Source organism: Chlorocebus sabaeus, chromosome 14 (genome assembly GCF_047675955.1).
Source record: "Chlorocebus sabaeus isolate Y175 chromosome 14, mChlSab1.0.hap1, whole genome shotgun sequence".
Lineage (NCBI taxonomy): Eukaryota > Metazoa > Chordata > Mammalia > Primates > Cercopithecidae > Chlorocebus > Chlorocebus sabaeus.
In genome coordinates this window covers 70,403,991-70,424,615 of record NC_132917.1, presented here as the reverse complement: position 1 = coordinate 70,424,615, position 20,625 = coordinate 70,403,991, and the positions used below count along the sequence as shown (strand labels likewise).

At 41.6% G+C, this 20,625-nt stretch overlaps 1 protein-coding gene across 2 annotated transcripts in view; it reads left to right on the top strand.

Annotated features, from left to right (window-relative positions):
• The first annotated feature begins 1,007 nt into the window (after nucleotides 1-1,007).
• The window catches only part of TGFA (transforming growth factor alpha), a 120,944-nt gene continuing 101,326 nt past the window's right edge, over nucleotides 1,008-20,625 (top strand). Inside the window, exon 1 of one of the 2 annotated variants that reach the window (XM_007970315.3) lies at nucleotides 1,008-1,269. In XM_007970315.3, the coding sequence (XP_007968506.1) occupies nucleotides 1,230-1,269 (40 nt within the window). In that variant the 5' untranslated portion in view covers nucleotides 1,008-1,229. The remainder of the gene's footprint in view (nucleotides 1,270-20,625) is intronic. The other variant, XM_007970317.3, reaches the window with a different exon arrangement.

The following is a 20,625-nucleotide window of genomic DNA, read 5'->3' as shown; positions in this document are numbered from 1 at the left end:
CCCCAGGCCCAACACCCCCCACCCCCACCTCCAAGGAAATTGGATCTACTCGGAGCACCTAGGCCAGAGGAGGCAGGAGAAGAGGGTCAGTCCGTGAGCTCTGGGTACCTGCAGAACATGACTCTCCCGGGTGTACTGTCCCCATGAGGGTCACCAAGGAACCTATGGATCTTCCACTCTTCGCCCAGGATGTTTTCCCTGTATCCCCTCCACATCCCCAAATTCCAGCACCAGGGGCCACCTCAGAGTCACAAATCCTGAAAGAACCACCCAGGTGACTCGGGCCCACACACCCCTCTTTCGGGGTACACTTGGTGGCAGGCTAGCAGGCTCTTGGCCTCAGCTGGTGGTGCTGTATAACCAGATTCGTCATAGAGACCCATCTTTTATCAGCCCCAGGCCAGAAGTACCGAAGACTGATCATTCCGATGTGGCCTGCCTGGGAGGTAAGACGGCTGGCGTTGCCAGAATTGATGGGGACTGGGGCACAGGTGGGAAACCTAGTTTAACAAATTCTTCATTGATTCGGGAACCACTCTCCTTGAGCCAAGTCTTGGCAAGCGACCGGCGAAACTCGCAGGTCCCTTTCCTGGCTGCGTCCCCAGCCTCCAACCTTCCCCGCCCAAGAGATGCCCCAGGAGCGGCCCCTCAATGTAGGTAACGGGCGCCTGGGCGGCTCCGCTCCGCCGCCTAGAGCCTGGAAGCCGCCACTGCGGCCCAGGACAATCCGGCTGCGCTGCGCGCGCCGACCCCGCACGCTGGAGTCTGCTGCCGCAAGGCGCTGGCAGTCGGGGGTGGTGTCTGAAGTCAGGCGCTTCCTGCCTTTTCCTTGGCCCGGGTGCCCAGCTCGCGCCGCCAGGCTCTGGGATCCCAGGTCGCCCCGCCCAGCAGCCCGCGCCCTGCTCGGTGCACTCAGCGTCCCCGCCCCTTACCCCAAACCCCCACCCTCTGTGCCCTCTGGGGGGCACCCTCATCGGGGCGGGAGGGGGGGTCAGCCGTGCCCCGGTCGCCGAGTGGCAAGGAGGTGACGGTAGCCGCCTATTTCCGCCCGGCGGGCAGCGCTGCGGGGCCAGTGCCAGCAGAGAGTCGCTCGGTCCTCCCTCCGCCCGCCCGCGCCGGGGGCAGGCCTGGTCTGCGCCTTATTCCCCCGCACCGCGGCGCCGCTCCACCACTCGGGCACCGCAGGTAGGGCAGGAGGCTGGAGCGCCTGCTGCCCGCCCGCCCGTAAAATGGTCCCCTCGGCTGGACAGCTCGCCCTGTTCGCGCTGGGTACGTACTCTGGCTGCGGCGCCCCCTGCGCCCCGCGACACCCTGCTTCCCCCGGTCCCCGCCGAGCTCCCCTTTCTGGGGGTTTCTGCGCCCGCCTGGGAGAGTGGAGAGAAGCGAATAGTCTCAATGGGTTGGCGCCTGGGAGGCAAGGGGAGTCATTAAGAATGACAAAGAGGGGACTGTCCGGTCGAGCGCCCAGGCTTCCCCGGGAAAGTGGCTGCCTGGGCCGTGCCTGAGAACGCCTGGGAAGGGGAAGCGGAGTGTGAACGGGCTTGAACTTTAATCCGCCGCGGCTGTGTGTCTGCTCAGACACATGCCTACACCTACCTGCTTACCTGGCCGCCTCCAAGCCCGGCTCAGCCGGCATCGCTGGCGTGTAGACTGGGCCGCCTCGGAATGGGGGCCGGCGTCTGACGCTCTGGCCGGGTCTTGCCTGCGCCCCTTTGGCACCCCCTGCCCACCCCTAAGCCCCAGCGACAAGCAGAGATGTTCACGATCCGCAGAGGCGCCCTCAATCTCCTTTCAGGGCTCTTGAGCTTTGGGGGTAGGTTTTGGATTTTTGTGCGGATTAATGGTTCCTTTAATTAACTTCCCTGGGAGAAGTGGTTTCGGTGTCAGCCGAGGGCAGGAGCGAAACCCTAGACGGAGCGTTGCCAGTTTCCTTTGAGTATGTCCTTGCCAATGAAGGAGGGATGGGGAAGGGGAGGGGAAGTTGAACCCTTCTCCCGGGTCGGGTCTGCGGAGCGGTGAGTTCTTTGGCGGTGAAGTTCACAGGTCTGTCTGGACGCAGTGAGGGCGCAGCGCCTTGCGCCGCCTGGCCAGCTCTTGCCCCTTGTGCTGGTGGTTCTCTCTGGTGTTGAGATAGCTGATTAACAGTGCAGGTGTCCCGGTTATTGCTACAGTTTTCCGTGAAGTGAATTGTTCGTTCGATATGCCGCGAGTTTAACCCTGTATAGCATGCGGCTCGCTACAGGGTCGTTAGAGTCTGTGGAAAGCCGTGGAACCCCTCCCCAGAAATGCCCAGAGTCGCAGCCTCACTCAGCTCCCTGTTCAACTCCAGGGGGTTCGCGACCCCGCCTGCAACCCTGCCCTAGAAACGCTGATTAAAAACCACAGCAGAAGGGGAGGCATCCTCTAAGAGAAATACAAGGCAGTCTTGGAACCGGATGCTCCCAGCTACACCCTTACCTGAAACTCACCAGCAGGTGACATGGGTATGGGAGACTTTTCCCCCACTTTTTTGAATAATTGCCTTTTTTGTGTGCATGTATTGACTGTTGCTCTGATTTAAATTTTAGAAAAAGCAATAAAACATTACCGATACAAGGGAAGCTTCCTGGATATAATTATCCCTTGTAGTGTTTTTGCAAATAATAGTAGTAAGTAGTAGTAATAATAACAGCTGACACTATTCGAGCATTTTACTCTGTGTCAGACACAGTCCAAGTGCTTTACATTTATTCATGCAGTTTTCACACCAACCTGATAAAGAAGGTATTAATATTATACTCATTATATAGCAGAGGAAAGTAAAGCACACAGGGTCCACAATTAGTAAGTAGTTGGACCAGGATTGTCAAAGAACATGGAAGGAATATGAATATGAAAAGTCACCTAACTTGTGGTGATTATAGTCCCATCTCTCAGTTTTGGGACTTTGCCTTAAAGAGAGATTATGTGGAATACCCTGGAACTTGCTGTTCAATTGAGTTTCCTATTGAATTCCTGGGATCTCAAGGTGGTTATTCGGTAAAAATTAGAGGCAGGAAATGATGAGGCTAAGCACATTTGAGTAAGTGTTTGAAAGTTGTCCCTATACCCCACGCTGCCATCCCAGAATACTCGCCCACGAAGACTGCATTCATTCATCGTGTGATGTTTCTCCTTTGCCTGAATATTCTTTTCAGCTTGATCTTTGTTTCCTTCCTTAAGAAAATGATGTATAAACTTTAAAAGATTGATCAATATGTAAGAGCTGGTTCACACAGTTCCAAAATGAGAGCAGTTGAAAAAAGTGGAGAAAAAAAAAAAAAGGCAGGAGTAATTTATACCAGTGAGGACTCCTTTTTATTTACATGTCTTTAAAAGAAAAATCAGAGCTGTGAATTCTGTGCATTTACTAGAACTGCTGCCTCCCACATACAGCTTTACTTTGCACGTTTCCTCCAAAGCTGCTTTCCCCTCTGATTTTTCTTAAATAGTTGAAGGCAGTTCCAGGAGAGTCAACCGGTGTTCCATCGTTACCCAAGATCTAGGAAACCTTCGTGGGCCTAGTCTGAGAAGGAACAGGCTGTTAGGAGTCTCAGTTAATGTTTGATTACTTGGAACCTGAGCATTGATTAATGTTTTGAGTAAGACAATGTGAAGACCGTTGCCCACATGGCAACACTGGAAACATAATCCAGGTTCCTGTGGTGGCTGCCCTCCCATGTCAGGTTTCCATCACTGGCAGGCAGACCGCACAGGGGCTTGGCATTTCCAGTTACGTTTCCTCCTCTGTGTTCACAGAGCAAGATGTGTCATCTTGGGCAAGTTACTTAGCTTTTCTGTGCCTTGTTTTTCTCACCTGCAGAATGGGGATATTAACAGGGTTGTTGAATATATTTAATGTATATGTTAAATATATATACCTGGTATGTAGTAAGAGCTTAATCTCATCATCATCATCATCATCATCGTCGTCGTCGTTGTTACTTTGAACCCCATAGAATTCCAGACATCATTGCAGGTTATATGAGTTGTATAACTGGGAAAGTTTGTAGGTTTTCATTTATCTCATCTCCAGGCTCTTTACCATTCCTTAGAAAAATATCATCCAACCTAAAAACCTACCTAGGTAATTTCTGGTGAATATTATTTGGCCGATGACAAATTCAAGCAAATCTGGAGGTTCTTTTAGACATCATGAATTCTTTAATTTTTTTATGCAAAGCGTTTGTATCTCCTCTTTAATATTCAACGATCAGTTGTTTATGGAGGTTAGCACTAAGTTCCAGTTTTCTCGTCCGTAAAGTGGGAATAATAAAACTGTGCCCACCTCATAAGCTGTTGTAAGACTCAAATGAGATGGTAAATATGGAAGCTATTTATGAAAAAAAAATAAGGACTGCACACAAAATGCAATTGATTTTATGATACAAAAATGGGTTTTATAATCCAGAGATAAGCTTTATTATTTTTATGGCAACTCCCATAAGTAAGGACTGAATGTGGACCTAAAGAATGATGTCATAGGACATGAAGTAGCATTAAGGATGGGCAGAGGTGAAATAGATCACCTTCCCTGTTTAAGTCAAGACTGAGGGACCAGTATGGGAACTGAAATAAGACATTCGTTTTCTCTGTTACTGGACGTGATGTCTTTCAGAGTAGACAGTGGAGGTTTTCCTAGGACACGTGTTTTCCGTATTGGGCAGCCGTAATTAGGGAGTGTTCGCTTAGAACATGGGCTGTAAAGGTGAATATGGAAGCCTTGGAGGCTGAGTTTTCCATATTTGCTTTTCCAGATTTTGGGTTCCTCAGGATAAAGTGATCCTTCTGTAAATACTCAATGTCCCTGCAATGGGGACTTTTCTTATAGGAATAAATGATGCTTCTTGTTACTGTTACTGTGGTAACATGAAAAATAGATGACTTTTCCATTAGGCCTATCTAAGGACCTTTTCAAAGTGTGTCTTGAACAAAGTCCTACTCTTTGCACTGCCCTCTAAAAGGGATGGGCAACGGGAAGAGGAGGTTTGGTGAACGGAAATGAAAATGGCTTGTACACACTGAATTAAGCATGTTGTGCTTGATGTCATACTCAAGACCTCTGTAGTATCTTCTACAGCAGGCCTTACATTGGAATAACCTGGAGGACTGGTTAAAATGGATTGCCAGGCCCTCTCTGCTGCAGTTGTGATTCTGTGGGTGGGAGTTTTGCCTGTCTAACAAGTTCCCAGGTGTAGTTATGTTGCTGATGGGGAGAGGGCAGAAGGGACACTTGGAGAACCACTGCTTTTCAGTCAGTTGCTGTCAGGGAAACGTTTGGCTTAACCAATTGCATCTTACCTAAAGTACGTTCAGACGTTTGTAAATGCCACCGTGAATTTACAAGCTGTTATTAAAGGCAATTCTAAGGCCTGTCTTGCTGACCAGGACAGAGTTAGCCCTCTCACTGAGACCTCTTAATTTTAAGTGTTCTTATTCTTTATCCATGGAAAATGTAACGACCCTAAGTTATTAAACTTAAGCTTACCAGTACTAATCATGTCACCTTTTCCTTTGGATTGCCAAAAGCTGACCATTGTTTTGCTGCTGTTTCAAATATTTTTAATCACCTAATTAAAAAATATGAACATAGTTCTCTGCTAAAGGGCTAATATGTTTAAGATTGCACCTAGATAGAGGAAGATTGGGAGACTTATACGATGGCTTTTGGTTTTGTTGAGCCTTTTCTTCCCCTTAGGAAATGTCAAGTATAAAAATCTTTCATAGACTCAAGAAAGCCAGAAATCTAGACCATCTGTTAGGAGCTCTTCAAGTTCAAGGCACATTCCCTTTAGAATAACACTAAAAACCTAGGTAAAAACTGGGTAAAATGGTAAATTCTGTTAAAGATTACACATTTGTTGTACTGAGTATGACTTAAGAAATAAATAGTTGCTACCTGGGCTTAGAAAAAGTTGGAAGTTTATTGAGACGGAATTTAATGTATTTTGCTAGTGCTCTAAGTCAGAGGAAGCAAATTTGTTTCATTGAGATGGAATGTAATGTGTTTTGCTAGTGCTCTAAGTCAGAGGAAGGAAATTTGTTTCACATGGAGCTGCTCCCCTAGTTAAGTGAGTTCTATGCCCAGCACTTTTGGCTTTAAATTTTTTTGTTGTTGTTGTTCCCTTACTGTGAAAGGCTTTCTGTTTTCTTCACCTTCGCGTTTGTACCCTTGAAGTGTTTTTTGCTGGTTAGGGTTTCCTCAAGACGGAACCCCTTTTTGTAACAAGCAGGCTGCCATTGCTTCACCAATTTTCATCTTAGAATGTGTTAACTTTTCCGGCTGGGAACCCCAGTAGCAGAGCCCTGGCCCCACTGTGTTCTGGTTTGGATTAATGTTGGTTGGTGCTTAACCTCTCTCCTCTATCAGTTTGAGGGCTTCTTCCTCCTCATCTCTGTATTTGGCACCTCTGAGCACAGGCCGGGACTCAGCAGGGACCAATAAGTATTTGATGACCTCTTGGGGACTCAGTGCAGGATACTCTGAGGTACTCAGTTGGCAAACACTTGGTGGTGTTCATGTTAATCCCGAAAAATTTTTTATTATGACAATCAAGGGTGGTTGTGTATAAAGTCTTGCATCACTAATACTTGTAGTCTTCAGGATGGTGTTTTATTGTTTTTAAAAAATAGATTATAATTTAATGTCTTCACAATTGCAAAAACATATTTTTTCTCTAGAACACTTGGAAAATTAAGACAAGTGAAAGAGAGTGTTTTAATGACCTATATTTCCACCACTGAAAGATAACTGATTTTTTGTTTTAGAACTTGATGGATCTATTCTTTATAGTATACTATTGATCTTTATATAGATGTAGATATCTGTTATATTATATAGATAGCATAATATCTATTATACTTGTATTATCTATTATATAGATAGTATAAGTATCTATCCTTATTCTATTCTTATACTATTATATAAATAGGGCAAGTATTCTTTAAAAGTGTATATGTATTCCAGTGGGTTCACACTGTTTAATGTACTTGTTTTTGTAACTTAATCTTTCATAATAGTTTTTTGTTGTTGTTTTTTGTGTTTTACTTTTTTTTTTTTTAGATGGTGCCTCACTCTGTTGCCCAGGCTGGGGTGCAGTGGCACAATCTAGGCTCACTGCAACCTCTGCCTCCCAGGTTTAAGTGATTTCCAGCTAATTTTTGAGTTTTTAGTAGAGACAGGGTTTCTCCATGTTGGCCAGGCTGGTCTTAAACTCCTGACCTCAGGCAATCCGCCTGCCTCGGCCTCCCAAAGTGCTGGAATTACAGGCGTGAGCCACCACACCAGCCAACAAACATTTTTTGTGTCATTAAACATTCATCTATAATATTTCTAGTGGCTGGGAAATATTCCCTTGACTATATATATTATAATGAATTTTGAAGCACTTTGACCATATAGATTTTTTCTATTTGTCACTATTATGAATATTCCACACATTGTTGTGGGAACATTAACTGATATAACATTTTTTTAAAAGTCAATGTGGCAATAGCTACAAATTTTAAGTGGGTATAACTTCTGAGTCATCAATTTCACTTTTTGATATATCCTACATAAATACATGTTGAAATGTGCAAAGATGTAGGAGATGGTGACTGTTGAATTGTTTGTAAGAACAAGTTGCTAGTACCACCCTGCTACAATTATTTAAGGAGATTTCTTAAATCCTTTATTTTTCTATATCAGTGCAATGATTTACTAGGTAGCTATTTAAAAGATTTAGCTATTAAAAGGTTTTCTGGCCAGGCAAGGTGGCTCACACCTGTAATCCCAGCCCTTTGGGAGGCTGAGGCAGGCAGATCACTTGAGCCCAGGAGTTCAAGACCAGCCTGAGCAACATAGTAAGGCTCCTGCCGTGGCTGGATCAAAGATGGCCGAATAGAAACAGCTCCACTCTGCAGCTCCCAGTGAAAGACTCCCTCCAATCTCTGCAAAAAAAAGAAAAAAGAAAAATTAGCGGGGTGTGGTAGCGCATGCCTGTAGTCCCAGCTACTTACTCGGGAGGCTGAGGCTGGTGGATCACTGAATCCCAGGAGGTCAAGGTTGCAGTGAGTCATGATTGAGCCACTGCACTCCAGCCTGGCCTTGTCTCAAAAAAAAAAAAAAAAAACAAAAACAAAAAAACAAAAAAAGGTTTTCATTGGGATGGAGGGAGGGAGCAAGTGTTGAAAAGCATAGTACCTATTCGGCACCATGCTTACTATCTGGGTAACAATGAATTGTACCCCAAATCACAGAATTACACGATATACCCATGTAACAAACCTGCACATATACCCCTGAATCTAAAAATAAAAGCTGACATTAAAAATAAAAATAAAATAAAGTAATGAAGGGTTTTCACAATACACTAAATTTAAAAGGGCAGGTTCCAGTACTGTATGTATAGTAGAGTGTCTTGCTCTGAAATGGTTAATTTTTTATAAGAAGCATATATTAAATCTATAGTGCCTAAAGTCAAACAAGATAAGTAATACAACGGACATTCTTGTACATAAATGTTTGGCACAGCTTTTAATATTTAGAATAAATTTCTAGAAATTGGCCTTTTCTCTCACTTTCTTGACTCTTCCATAACACTGTAAGTTAGATTTAACATTTGCCAAGTTGATTGGAGAAAAATGAACTCAGCCCAGTTTACGTATTTAGTATTTGTTAGGGTCAGTAAATTTGCTGGACGTTTGTCATTTTGCTACTTGCATCTTAACCTTTAAAAATGTTTTCCTTATTGATTGAGCATCCTTTTCTTGGAGTTTTATAGTAACAGTTTATATGAAAAGAATAATAATCCCTTTTCAATCATATATTGCAAGTATTTTCCCCCATTTATTTTGTATCTTTTACTGTTTTGTTTATGGTGTTTTGACATACCTAAGGTTTTTATTTTTATGTAGCAGAAACTATACATCTTTCCCCATTAGCTTTCTACCATTACTTATATATTTAGAAAAACCTTTTCTTATTCCAAGATACAGTCAATATTTTCTTTTTTTCTTAGAATTCTTTAGTGGTCTCATATGTTGAAATATTTTATCTATAATTTTTCTAGAGTATGTTGTGAGATGTAACTCATTTTCATTGTTTTAAACAGTCGACCAGTTAGTAGTCTCAAATGCTATTTATGGAATAATCTACTCTTCCCCCTGTGGTTTGAAATTCCATTTTCTTCATATGATAAATTCTGGGTTTTTTTTTAAACAACTAAAATCGTTTCTCTGTAAAATGATAAGAAATGGGGCATACTGTCGCATAGGAACTAAGCACGCAAGACTTGGACTCTCACAGACTCTGGATTCAAATCTCAGTTCTGCCTTACTAGCAGTTTCAAATGAGACACACTATGCTTTCTTCTTCTTCTTTAAAGGCTCCTTCCAACATTTTTACAATTTTTAATTATTGTAGATACATAGTAGGTATATATATTCATAGGGCACATGAGATATTTTGATATATAGACATGCAATGCGTAATAAACACATCAAGGTAAATGGAGCATCTGTGACCTCAAGCATTTATCCCTTGTGATACAAACAATCCAGTTATACTCTTTCAGCTATTTTAAAATATAAAATTAAATTATTATTGACTATAGTCCTCTGTTCTGCTATCAAATACTAGATCTTATTTTTTCTAACTATTTTTTGTACCCTTTAACCACCTCTACTCCCACACCACTGACTACCCTTTCCAGCCTCTGGTAACCATCATTCTACTCTGTCTCCATGAGTTCAACTGTTTTCATTTTTAGCTGCCATGAATAAGTGAGAACATGTGAAGTCTGTCTTTCTGCGCCTGGCTTATTTTCATATGCTAAATTCTTAAGTATTGGAATCTGTTTATGGAATATCAGTTTGGTTCTATTATTTTGTATTTTTGCCCTTAATGTGAATTTGTTCACTCATTTATTCTACAAATTTCATATTTATATCTTATTTATATTCATATTTATATCTTTTTTTTGCCATTGAACTTTGCATATTTATTTTTATTTTTATTTTTTTTTAAAATTTATTTATTATTATTAAACTTCAAGTTGTAGGGTACATGTGCACAACGTGCAGGTTTGCTACATATGTATACTTGTGCCATGTTGGTGTGCTGCACCCATCAACTCGTCATTTACATCAGGTATAACTCCCAGTGCAATCCCTCCCCCCTCCCCCCTCCCCATGATAGGCCCCGGTGTGTGATGTTCCCCTTCCCGAGTCCAAGTGATCTCATTGTTCAGTTCCCGCCTATGAGTGAGAACACGCGGTGTTTGGTTTTCTGTTCTTGTGATAGTTTGCTGAGAATGATGGTTTCCAGCTGCATCCATGTCCCTACAAAGGACACAAACTCATCCTTTTTTATGGCTGCATAGTATTCCATGGTGTATATGTGCCACATTTTCTTAATCCAATCTGTCACTGATGGACATTTGGGTTGATTCCAAGTCTTTGCTATTGTGAATAGTGCTGCAATAAACATACGTGTGCATGTGTCTTTATAGCAGCATAATTTATAATCCTTTGGGTATATACCTAGTAATGGGATGGCTGGGTCATATGGTACATCTAGTTCTAGATCCTTGAGGAATCGCCATACTGTTTTCCATAATGGTTGAACTAGTTTACAATCCCACCAACAGTGTAAAAGTGTTCCTATTTCTCCACATCCTCTCCAGCACCTGTTGTTTCCTGACTTTTGAATGATCGCCATTCTAACTGGTGTGAGATGGTATCTCATTGTGGTTTTGATTTGCATTTCTCTGATGGCCAGTGATGATGAGCATTTTTTCATGTGTCTGTTGGCTGTATGAATGTCTTCTTTTGAGAAATGTCTGTTCATATCCTTTGCCCACTTTTTGATGGGGTTGTTTGTTTTTTTCTTGTAAATTTGTTGGAGTTCTTTGTAGGTTCTGGATATTAGCCCTTTGTCAGATGAGTAGATTGCAAAAATTTTCTCCCATTCTGTAGGTTGCCTGTTCACTCTGATGGTAGTTTCTTTTGCTGTGCAGAAGCTCTTTAGTTTAATGAGATCCCATTTGTCAATTTTGGCTTTTGCTGCTGTTGCTTTTGGTGTTTTAGACATGAAGTCTTTGCCCATGCCTATGTCCTGAATGGTACTACCTAGGTTTTCCTCTAGGATTTTTATGGTATTAGGTCTAACATTTAAGTCTCTAATCCATCTTGAATTAATTTTCGTATAAGGAGTAAGGAAAGGATCCAGTTTCAGCTTTCTACTTATGGCTAGCCAATTTTCCCAGCACCATTTATTAAATAGGGAATCCTTTCCCCATTTCTTGTTTCTCTCAGGTTTGTCAAAGATCAGATGGCTGTAGATGTGTGGTATTATTTCTGAGGACTCTGTTCTGTTCCATTGGTCTATATCTCTGTTTTGGTACCAGTACCATGCTGTTTTGGTTACTGTAGCCTTGTAGTATAGTTTGAAGTCAGGTAGCGTGATGCCTCCAGCTTTGTTCTTTTGACTTAGGATTGTCTTGGAGATGCGGGCTCTTTTTTGGTTCCATATGAACTTTAAAGCAGTTTTTTCCAATTCTGTGAAGAAGCTCATTGGTAGCTTGATGGGGATGGCATTGAATCTATAAATTACCTTGGGCAGTATGGCCATTTTCACGATATTGATTCTTCCTATCCATGAGCATGGTATGTTCTTCCATTTGTTTGTGTCCTCTTTGATTTCACTGAGCAGTGGTTTGTAGTTCTCCTTGAAGAGGTCCTTTACATCCCTTGTAAGTTGGATTCCTAGGTATTTTATTCTCTTTGAAGCAATTGTGAATGGAAGTTCATTCCTGATTTGGCTCTCTGTTTGACTGTCACTGGTGTATAAGAATGCTTGTGATTTTTGCACATTAATTTTGTATCCTGAGACTTTGCTGAAGTTGCTGATCAGCTTAAGGAGATTTTGGGCTGAGACAATGGGGTTTTCTAAATATACAATCATGTCGTCTGCAAACAGGGACAATTTGACTTCTTCTTTTCCTAACTGAATCCCCTTGATTTCTTTCTCTTGCCTGATTGCCCTAGCCAGAACTTCCAACACTATGTTGAATAGGAGTGGTGAGAGAGGGCATCCCTGTCTTGTGCCAGTTTTCAAAGGGAATTTTTCCAGTTTTTGCCCATTCAGTATGATATTGGCTGTGGGTTTGTCATAAATAGCTCTTATTATTTTGAGGTACGTTCCATCAATACCGAATTTATTGAGCGTTTTTAGCATGAAGGGCTGTTGAATTTTGTCAAAAGCCTTTTCTGCATCTATTGAGATAATGATGTGGTTCTTGTCTTTGGTTCTGTTTATATGCTGGATTATGTTTATTGATTTGCGAATGTTGAACCAGCCTTGCATCCCAGGGATGAAGCCCACTTGATTATGGTGGATAAGCTTTTTGATGTGCTGCTGAATCCGGTTTGCCAGTATTTTATTGAGGATTTTTGCATCGATGTTCATCAGGGATATTGGTCTAAAATTCTCTTTTTTTGTTGTGTCTCTGCCAGGCTTTGGTATCAGGATGATGTTGGCCTCATAAAATGAGTTAGGGAGGATTCCCTCTTTTTCTATTGATTGGAATAGTTTCAGAAGGAATGGTACCAGCTCCTCCTTGTACCTCTGGTAGAATTCAGCTGTGAATCCATCTGGTCCTGGACTTTTTTTGGTTGGTAGGCTATTAATTATTGCCTCAATTTCAGAGCCTACTATTGGTCTATTCAGGGATTCAACTTCTTCCTGGTTTAGTCTTGGAAGAGTGTAAGTGTCCAGGAAATTATCCATTTCTTCTAGATTTTCCAGTTTATTTGCGTAGAGGTGTTTATAGTATTCTCTGATGGTAGTTTGTATTTCTGTGGGGTCAGTGGTGATATCCCCTTTCTCATTTTTAATTGCGTCGATTTGATTCTTCTCTCTTTTCTTCTTTATTAGTCTTGCTAGTGGTCTGTCAATTTTGTTGATCTTTTCAAAAAACCAACTCCTGGATTCATTGATTTTTTGGAGGGTTTTTTGTGTCTCTATCTCCTTCAGTTCTGCTCTGATCTTAGTTATTTCTTGCCTTCTGCTAGCTTTCGAATGTGTTTGCTCTTGCTTCTCTAGTTCTTTTAATTGCGATGTTAGAGTGTCAATTTTAGATCTTTCCTGCTTTCTCTTGTGGGCATTTAGTGCTATAAATTTCCCTCTACACACTGCTTTAAATGTGTCCCAGAGATTCTGGTATGTTGTATCTTTGTTCTCATTGGTTTCAAAGAACATCTTTATTTCTGCCTTCATTTCGTTATGTACCCAGTAGTCATTCAGGAGCAGGTTTTTCAGTTTCCATGTAATTGAGCGGTTTTGATTGAGTTTCTTAGTCCTGAGTTCTAATTTGATTGCACTGTGGTCTGAGAGACAGTTTGTTATAATTTCTGTTCTTGTACATTTGCTGAGGAGTGCTTTACTTCCAATTACGTGGTCAATTTTGGAGTAAGTACGATGTGGTGCTGAGAAGAATGTATATTCTGTTGATTTGGGGTGGAGAGTTCTATAGATGTCTATTAGGTCTGCTTGCTGCAGAGATGAGTTCAATTCCTGGATATCCTTGTTAACTTTCTGTCTCGTTGATCTATCTAATGTTGACAGTGGAGTGTTGAAGTCTCCCATGATTATTGTATGGGAGTCTAAGTCTCTTTGTAAGTCTCTAAGGACTTGCTTTATGAATCTGGGTGCTCCTGTATTGGGTGCATATATATTTAGGATAGTTAGCTCTTCCTGTTGAATTGATCCCTTTACCATTATGTAATGGCCTTCTTTGTCTCTTTTGATCTTTGATGGTTTAAAGTCTGTTTTATCAGAGACTAGTATTGCAACCCCCGCTTTTTTTTGTTCTCCATTTGCTTGGTAAATCTTCCTCCATCCCTTTATTTTGAGCCTATGTATGTCTCTGCGTGTGAGATGGGTCTCCTGAATACAGCAGACTGATGGGTCTTGACTCTTTATCCAGTTTGCCAGTCTGTGTCTTTTAATTGGAGCATTTAGTCCATTTACATTTAAGGTTAAGATTGTTATGTGTGAACTTGATCCTGCCATGATGATATTAACTGGTTATTTTGCTCGTTAGTTGATGCAGTTTCTTCCTAGCCTTGATGGTCTTTACATTTTGGCATGTTTTTGCAATGGCTGGTACCGGTTGTTCCTTTCCATGTTTAGTGCTTCCTTCAGGGTCTCTTGTAAGGCAGGCCTAGTGGTGACAAAATCTCTAAGCATTTGCTTATCTGTAAAGGATTTTATTTCTCCTTCACTTATGAAACTTAGTTTGGCTGGATATAAAATTCTGGGTTTAAAATTCTTTTCTTTAAGAATGTTGAATATTGGCCCCCACTCTCTTCTGGCTTGAAGAGTTTCTGCCGAGAGATCTGCTGTTAGTCTGATGGGCTTCCCTTTGTGGGTAACCCGACCTTTCTCTCTGGCTGCCCTTAAGAATTTTTCCTTCATTTCAACTTTGGTGAATCTGGCAATTATGTGTCTTGGAGTTGCTCTTCTCGAGGAGTATCTTTGTGGCGTTCTCTGTATTTCCTGGATTTGAATGTTGGCCTGCCCTACTAGGTTGGGGAAGTTCTCCTGGATGATATCCTGAAGAGTGTTTTCCAACTTGGTTCCATTTTCCCCCTCACTTTCAGGCACCCCAATCAGACGTAGATTTGGTCTTTTTACATAATCCCATACTTCTTGCAGGCTTTGTTCATTTCTTTTTCTTCTTTTTTCTTTTGGTTTCTCTTCTCGCTTCATTTCATTCATTTGATCCTCCATCGCTGACATTCTTTCTTCCAGTTGATCGAGTCGGTTACTGAAGCTTGTGCATTTGTCACGTATTTCTCGTGCCATGGTTTTCGTCTCTTTCATTTCGTTTGTGAGCTTCTCTGCATTAATTACTCTAGCCATCAATTCTTCCACTTTTTTTTCAAGATTTTTAGTTTCTTTGCGCTGGGTACGTAATTCCTCCTTTAGCTCTGAGAAATTTGATGGACTGAAGCCTTCTTCTCTCATCTCGTCGAAGTCATTCTCCGTCCAGCTTTGATCCATTTCTGGCGATGAGCTGCGCTCCTTTGCCGGGGGAGATGCGCTCTTATTTTTTGAATTTCCAGCTTTTCTGCCCTGCTTTTTCCCCATCTTTGTGGTTTTATCTGCCTCTGGTCTTTGATGATGGTGATGTACTGATGGGGTTTTGGTGTAGGTGTCCTTCCTGTTTGATAGCTTTCCTTCTAACAGTCAGGATCCTCAGCTGTAGGTTGTAGCTGTAGGAGATTGCTTGAGGTCCACTCCAGACCCTGTTTGCCTGGGTATCAGCAGCAGAAGCTGCAGAAGATAGAATATTTCTGAACAGCAAGTGTACCTGTCTGATTCTTGCTTTGGAAGCTTCCTCTCAGGGGTGTACTCCACCCTGTGAGGTGTGGGGTGTCAGACTGCCCCTAGTGGGGGATGTCTCCCAGTTAGGCTACTCAGGGGTCAGGGACCCACTTGAGCAGGGAGTCTGTCCCTTCTCAGATCTCAACCTCCGTGTTGGGAGATCCACTGCTCTCTTCAAAGCTGTCAGACAGAGTCGTTTGCATCTGCAGAGCTGCTGTGTTTGTTATTGTTTACTGTGTCCTGTCCCCAGAGGTGGAGTCTACAGAGACAGGCAGGTTTCCTTGAGCTGCTGTGAGCTCCACCCAGTTCGAGCTTCCCAGCAGCTTTGTTTACCTACTTAAGCCTCAGCAATGGCAGGCGCCCCTCCCCCAGCCTCACTGCTGCCTTGCCGGTAGATCACAGACTGCTGTGCTAGCAATGAGGGAGGCTCCGTGGGTGTGGGACCCTCCTGGCCAGGTGTGGGATATGATCTCCTGGTGTGCCTGTTTGCTTAAAGCGCAGTTTTGGGGTGGGAGTTACCCGATTTTCCAGGTGTTGTGTGTCTCAGTTCCCCTGGCTAGGAAAAGGGATTCCCTTCCCCCTTGCGCTTTCCAGGTGAGGCAATGCCTCGCCCTGCTTCAGCTCTCGCTGGTCGGGCTGCAGCAGCTGACCAGCACCGATCGTCTGGCACTCCCCAGTGAGATGAACCCAGTACCTCAGTTGAAAATGCAGAAATCACCGGTCTTCTGTGTCGCTCGCGCTGGGAGTTGGAGACTGGAGCTGTTCCTATTCGGCCATCTTGCTCCGCCCTTCATATTTATATCTTAATGAGTTTTGTTAATTCTAATAGTCCTTCAGTTGATCCTCTTTAGGTTTCCTAGGTGGATGATCATTTAAACTTGAATAATAATAACTTTGCCTCCTTCCTTTTAATATTTTAATCTCTTATTAAATATCTTATTTTAATCTTTTATTAAATATTAAATTATTAATATCTTAATCTCTTCTTATAGCACAGACTAGGACTTTAAGAGCATGGTTTCTTAAAAGGCAGTAGATTTCCTTGTATTTTTCATGGCTTTACACATAATGTTTGTGCATTTAACAGTTAAGCATGAAGCTGACTTTTTGATTATATACACGTATATATACACATATATTCTTTATGATGTTAAAATGTGTTTCTCATCATAATTTACTAAAAGAGTCGGCTTTTTTGTTTTGTTAGTTTTTTAAAGCAAGAGGTGATAATGTGTGGGGTTTTTTCTCCAAATGTTTTGAGGACATCAATTGACTCAATTATGTTAAAGCCACCTTTAAATTCTTGAAACAAACCCTTCTTGGCTGTGTGGTATTATTCTCTGTATATACTGCTAGATCCAATCCATTATAAAGTATTTGGGGTTTTGTTTTCTTTTTTAGATTTTGATATCACTATTATGTCAGCTTTATAAAATAAACTTTAAAGCATCTCATCTTTTTTGTGTTCTGCCAGTCGAAGTATCAGGGAAACCAACAGTTTTGTGAAGGCTTCAAAGAAATTGCTATGAAGCTTCTGGCCTGCTTCCTTTTTAGTGGTCAGTTCAAATTTGCTACTTTTTGAGTCAGTTTTGGTAATTGTATATTTTCTTCACAGTCTATTCAACTCAAGTTTCTAAAATTTTAGCATAGATTTATAAATGAACTCCTTTTAATTAAAGAAACTTTTTTTGTATCTGTGGCCCCAGTTAATGTAATTTTTTTTTTTTTTTTGAGACAGAGTCTCTTTCTGTTGCCCAGGCTAGAGTGAAGTGACGTGATCTCAGATTACTGCAACCTCTGTCTCCTGGGTTCAAGCAATTCTCCTGCTTAGCCTCCCAAGTAGCTGGAATTACAGCTGTGTACTATGCATGCCCAGCTAATTTTTGTATTCGTTAGTAAAGACGGGGTTTCACCGTGTTGGCCAGGCTGGTCTCAAACTCCCGGACTTAAGAGATCCACCTGCCTCGGCCTCCCGAAGTGCTGAGATTACAGGCATGAGCCACCATACCAAGCCTAGTTAATAAGACTTTAACAAATGTGAAATAAAGTAAGTATCAAGGCCCCCAAGATAAGACATATTTTAAAGTTTGTTTTCCTTGATGATATTTAGGGAGGAAAAAAACCTTTCTTTTATTTTTTGTTTTTATTTTTATTTTTTTTTTAGGCGGAGTTTCACTCTTGTTACCCAGGCTGGAGTGCAATGGCGCGATCTCCGCTCACTGCAACCTCGCCTCCCGGGTTCAAGCGATTCTCCTGCTTCAGCCTCCCAAGTACCTGGGATTATGGGCACCTGCCACTACGCCCAGCATATTTGTGTATTTTTAGTAGAGACAGGGTTTCATCATGTTGGCCAGGCTGGTCTCGAACTCCTGACCTTAAATGATCTGCCCGCCTCGGCCTCCCAAAGTGCAAATACCTTTCTTTCAAATAAAATTGAAGGAAAACTTTCATAAGTAACAGTGTTCCCATAAGCTCAGGTTATTTGTAGTTTGTTTGCATACATGCATATACCACAGTTGTTATAGCAATGCCGGTTCTGATTTGGAGAGTATATGACATTGTAATTTGTAGCCGAGGCTGCTAAGCAGTATCTTGATGCTTTGTTAAACTTTAAAAAGCTTAGAAACCTCCAAATACACCTTAAAAACCTCCAAATTTACCATCGTGTCCATTAGGTGCACAACCAATGCTTATATGAGAGAATTTATTGTTGGTTGGTTGTTTTTTGTTTATTTTCTGTCTTGTTTTTAAAGTCAGTACTTCTAGGTTAAAACAGTAGATTCTTCCAATGAGACCATATCTTCAGCTTGGGTTCCTTAGGGGTTTTACTCTGACTTTGAATGAGGTCAGTAAACAATTCTCCTGGGCGCTGAGAGGATAGATGTACCTTTACTCTTTTTCGTCATCTCTCGCCAGGTCTGAGGCATTCTCTTTGTAATTACTGTACTTCCAAGAGGCAGAGGAGATTAACTGGCTAAATAGTTCAGGTAATGTGGTCACACACAAGCGGCTGAAGCTGATAAACAAGGGGTTTGCAATTACATACTTTCCTCCCTTCCCTCTCCCAGTTCTTAGCAACTAACAAGGAAAACTCAGATTTATGATATATATATTTTTTTGATTGACAGAGCTTAAGATCTGTAACTTCTGCCACGGCAGCAGCCCTGAGGAATTGCAACATGAATTATGGTGTGCATAACCTGTCCATCTTATTTGTCAGTGAGCGCAGTTGAAAACTTTGGGCTGGAACCCTTCTCACCTTGGGATGGTTTCTGGGTTTTAATTTGCAATGGAGGATCGCATCATCAGGCCGGTCTGCGTGCTGTATGCACTCCCTGCCAGCAGATTTCAACAATGACAGATGTTTTTTGCACATAGCAGACCTCGGGTGTTATAATTAGGGTTTCAGGGATGAATCATAGGTCCCTGAACTGGAGTGAAAGCAAGCCTGGGGCCTGAGCAGTTTTTAGGAATGTGAGGTAAACTCATAGATCACACAGATGGAGAATCCTTCTGGATTTGGGCTCTCTCTGAATCTCATCAAGCACTCTCCTCCCCCAACAAAGAAAACCCTCGAAACAAGCACACCCCTGGGCTGGCCTCTTCTCATTCATGGAACACGTAGAACACATGCATCCTCTGCTGCCATCTCCCTGTGTGAGCTCTTCACGACAGGCTCCTTTTCCACCAGCCTCAGTTCAATCCTGCACATTGTTTTCCCAAAATGAAGCAGAAATCAGAATCTGCAAACGGTGTAAAAACACCCCCAGATTGACTCACCAGACACATCCTCTTACTAGGTTTAACTACCAGGTGTCCTACCAGCCTTCTTTCTGGGCAAGGATACAGATATTTGCAGAGTCATTTTTTTCCCTTCACAACATTGCTAGATTCTGTTTTAAAATCTGCTTTTTGCTTACAGTATGTGGGGAAAATATTTCTGTGGCAAACATATATAAATATATCTATAAACTATTAATTTTTAATGGCTAGGATATATTCTGTTATACAACTCTATCACTTATTCATCCGTCCCTTATTGATGGAGATATAGATTGCTTTAAACTTTTAAATATTCAAACCTGAAATGAAAATTCTTGCTACTGACTTATTATCAGCATTTTAAAATTATTTTCTACAGATGAATCATCAGAAATTGACCACTAGGTCAAAAGTTTCACACTTTTTTTTGTCTCAATATATTTTGACAACAGAAAAGCTGTACACATTTATACTTCTATTGTCTATGTGTGAATGCCTATTTATTGCCAAATTTGCTCATTGTGAACATTGTCATTCTCTAGACTTTGCTAATTCTGTTGGCAAAATGGTATCTCATTATTTTAATTTGTATTTCTTTGGTTTTCAGTAAGATTGAATGCTGCTTCATGGTTGAGTATTTCAATTTATTTTCTTGTGAGTTACCTGTTTGTATCCTTAGGCCATGTTTTGGGTAGGTTAGTGATTTTATTATTGATTTGTAAGCAGTTTTTTAAAATACACACTGAAAATATTTTGTCATCTTGTCTTTTAAATTTATGTGAGTTGTATTTAGGTTTACTAAAAGTGTGATTTTTGTTTTGAACCTTTAGGGACTAAAAATCTGTTCATAATCCCTTTATGATTTCTACTTTTGTATAATGCTTAGTCTTGGGGTAGAAAGGATTTTCTGTGACTCTTCGATCTCTGATGTCCCCTCATACCTTTATGTAGTTACCTTCAAATCTAAATTTTAATTCTTTGGGTATGTATTTTGGTGTAAGATGTGGGATAAACATCTAACTTGTCTTTTTGTCAAATAATGATCCAGTTATTCTAACATCATTTTTTGAATAGTTTATTCTCCATTCACTGATCTTAGATCCCACTTTGTCACTTGATACATTCTTAGGAGTACTTGGGTCTGTCTGTCGAGTTTCTGTTCTGTTCCATTGATCTGAGGATCATGGCTACAATGAACCACTCTTATGAGTTGGAATGTGTTATTGCACTAGAAAATTAAGGCAGAAAATATTCAGAACCAGGAAGATAAAGTGTATTACAGTGGATACCCATCACTTCTAACCCTCATAATGAGACCTTGCCTTCCCTCCTACCTAGGTGGTGTTGAAGGGAAGGATTACTTACCACGTTTCTTTCCCTGGTCTCTGGCCATTGTCTCACTTGGCCAGAGACTGGTGGGCACTGGGTCTCACTGTACTGAAAGGCATGGTGAACCTGCTTATACTCTCTCC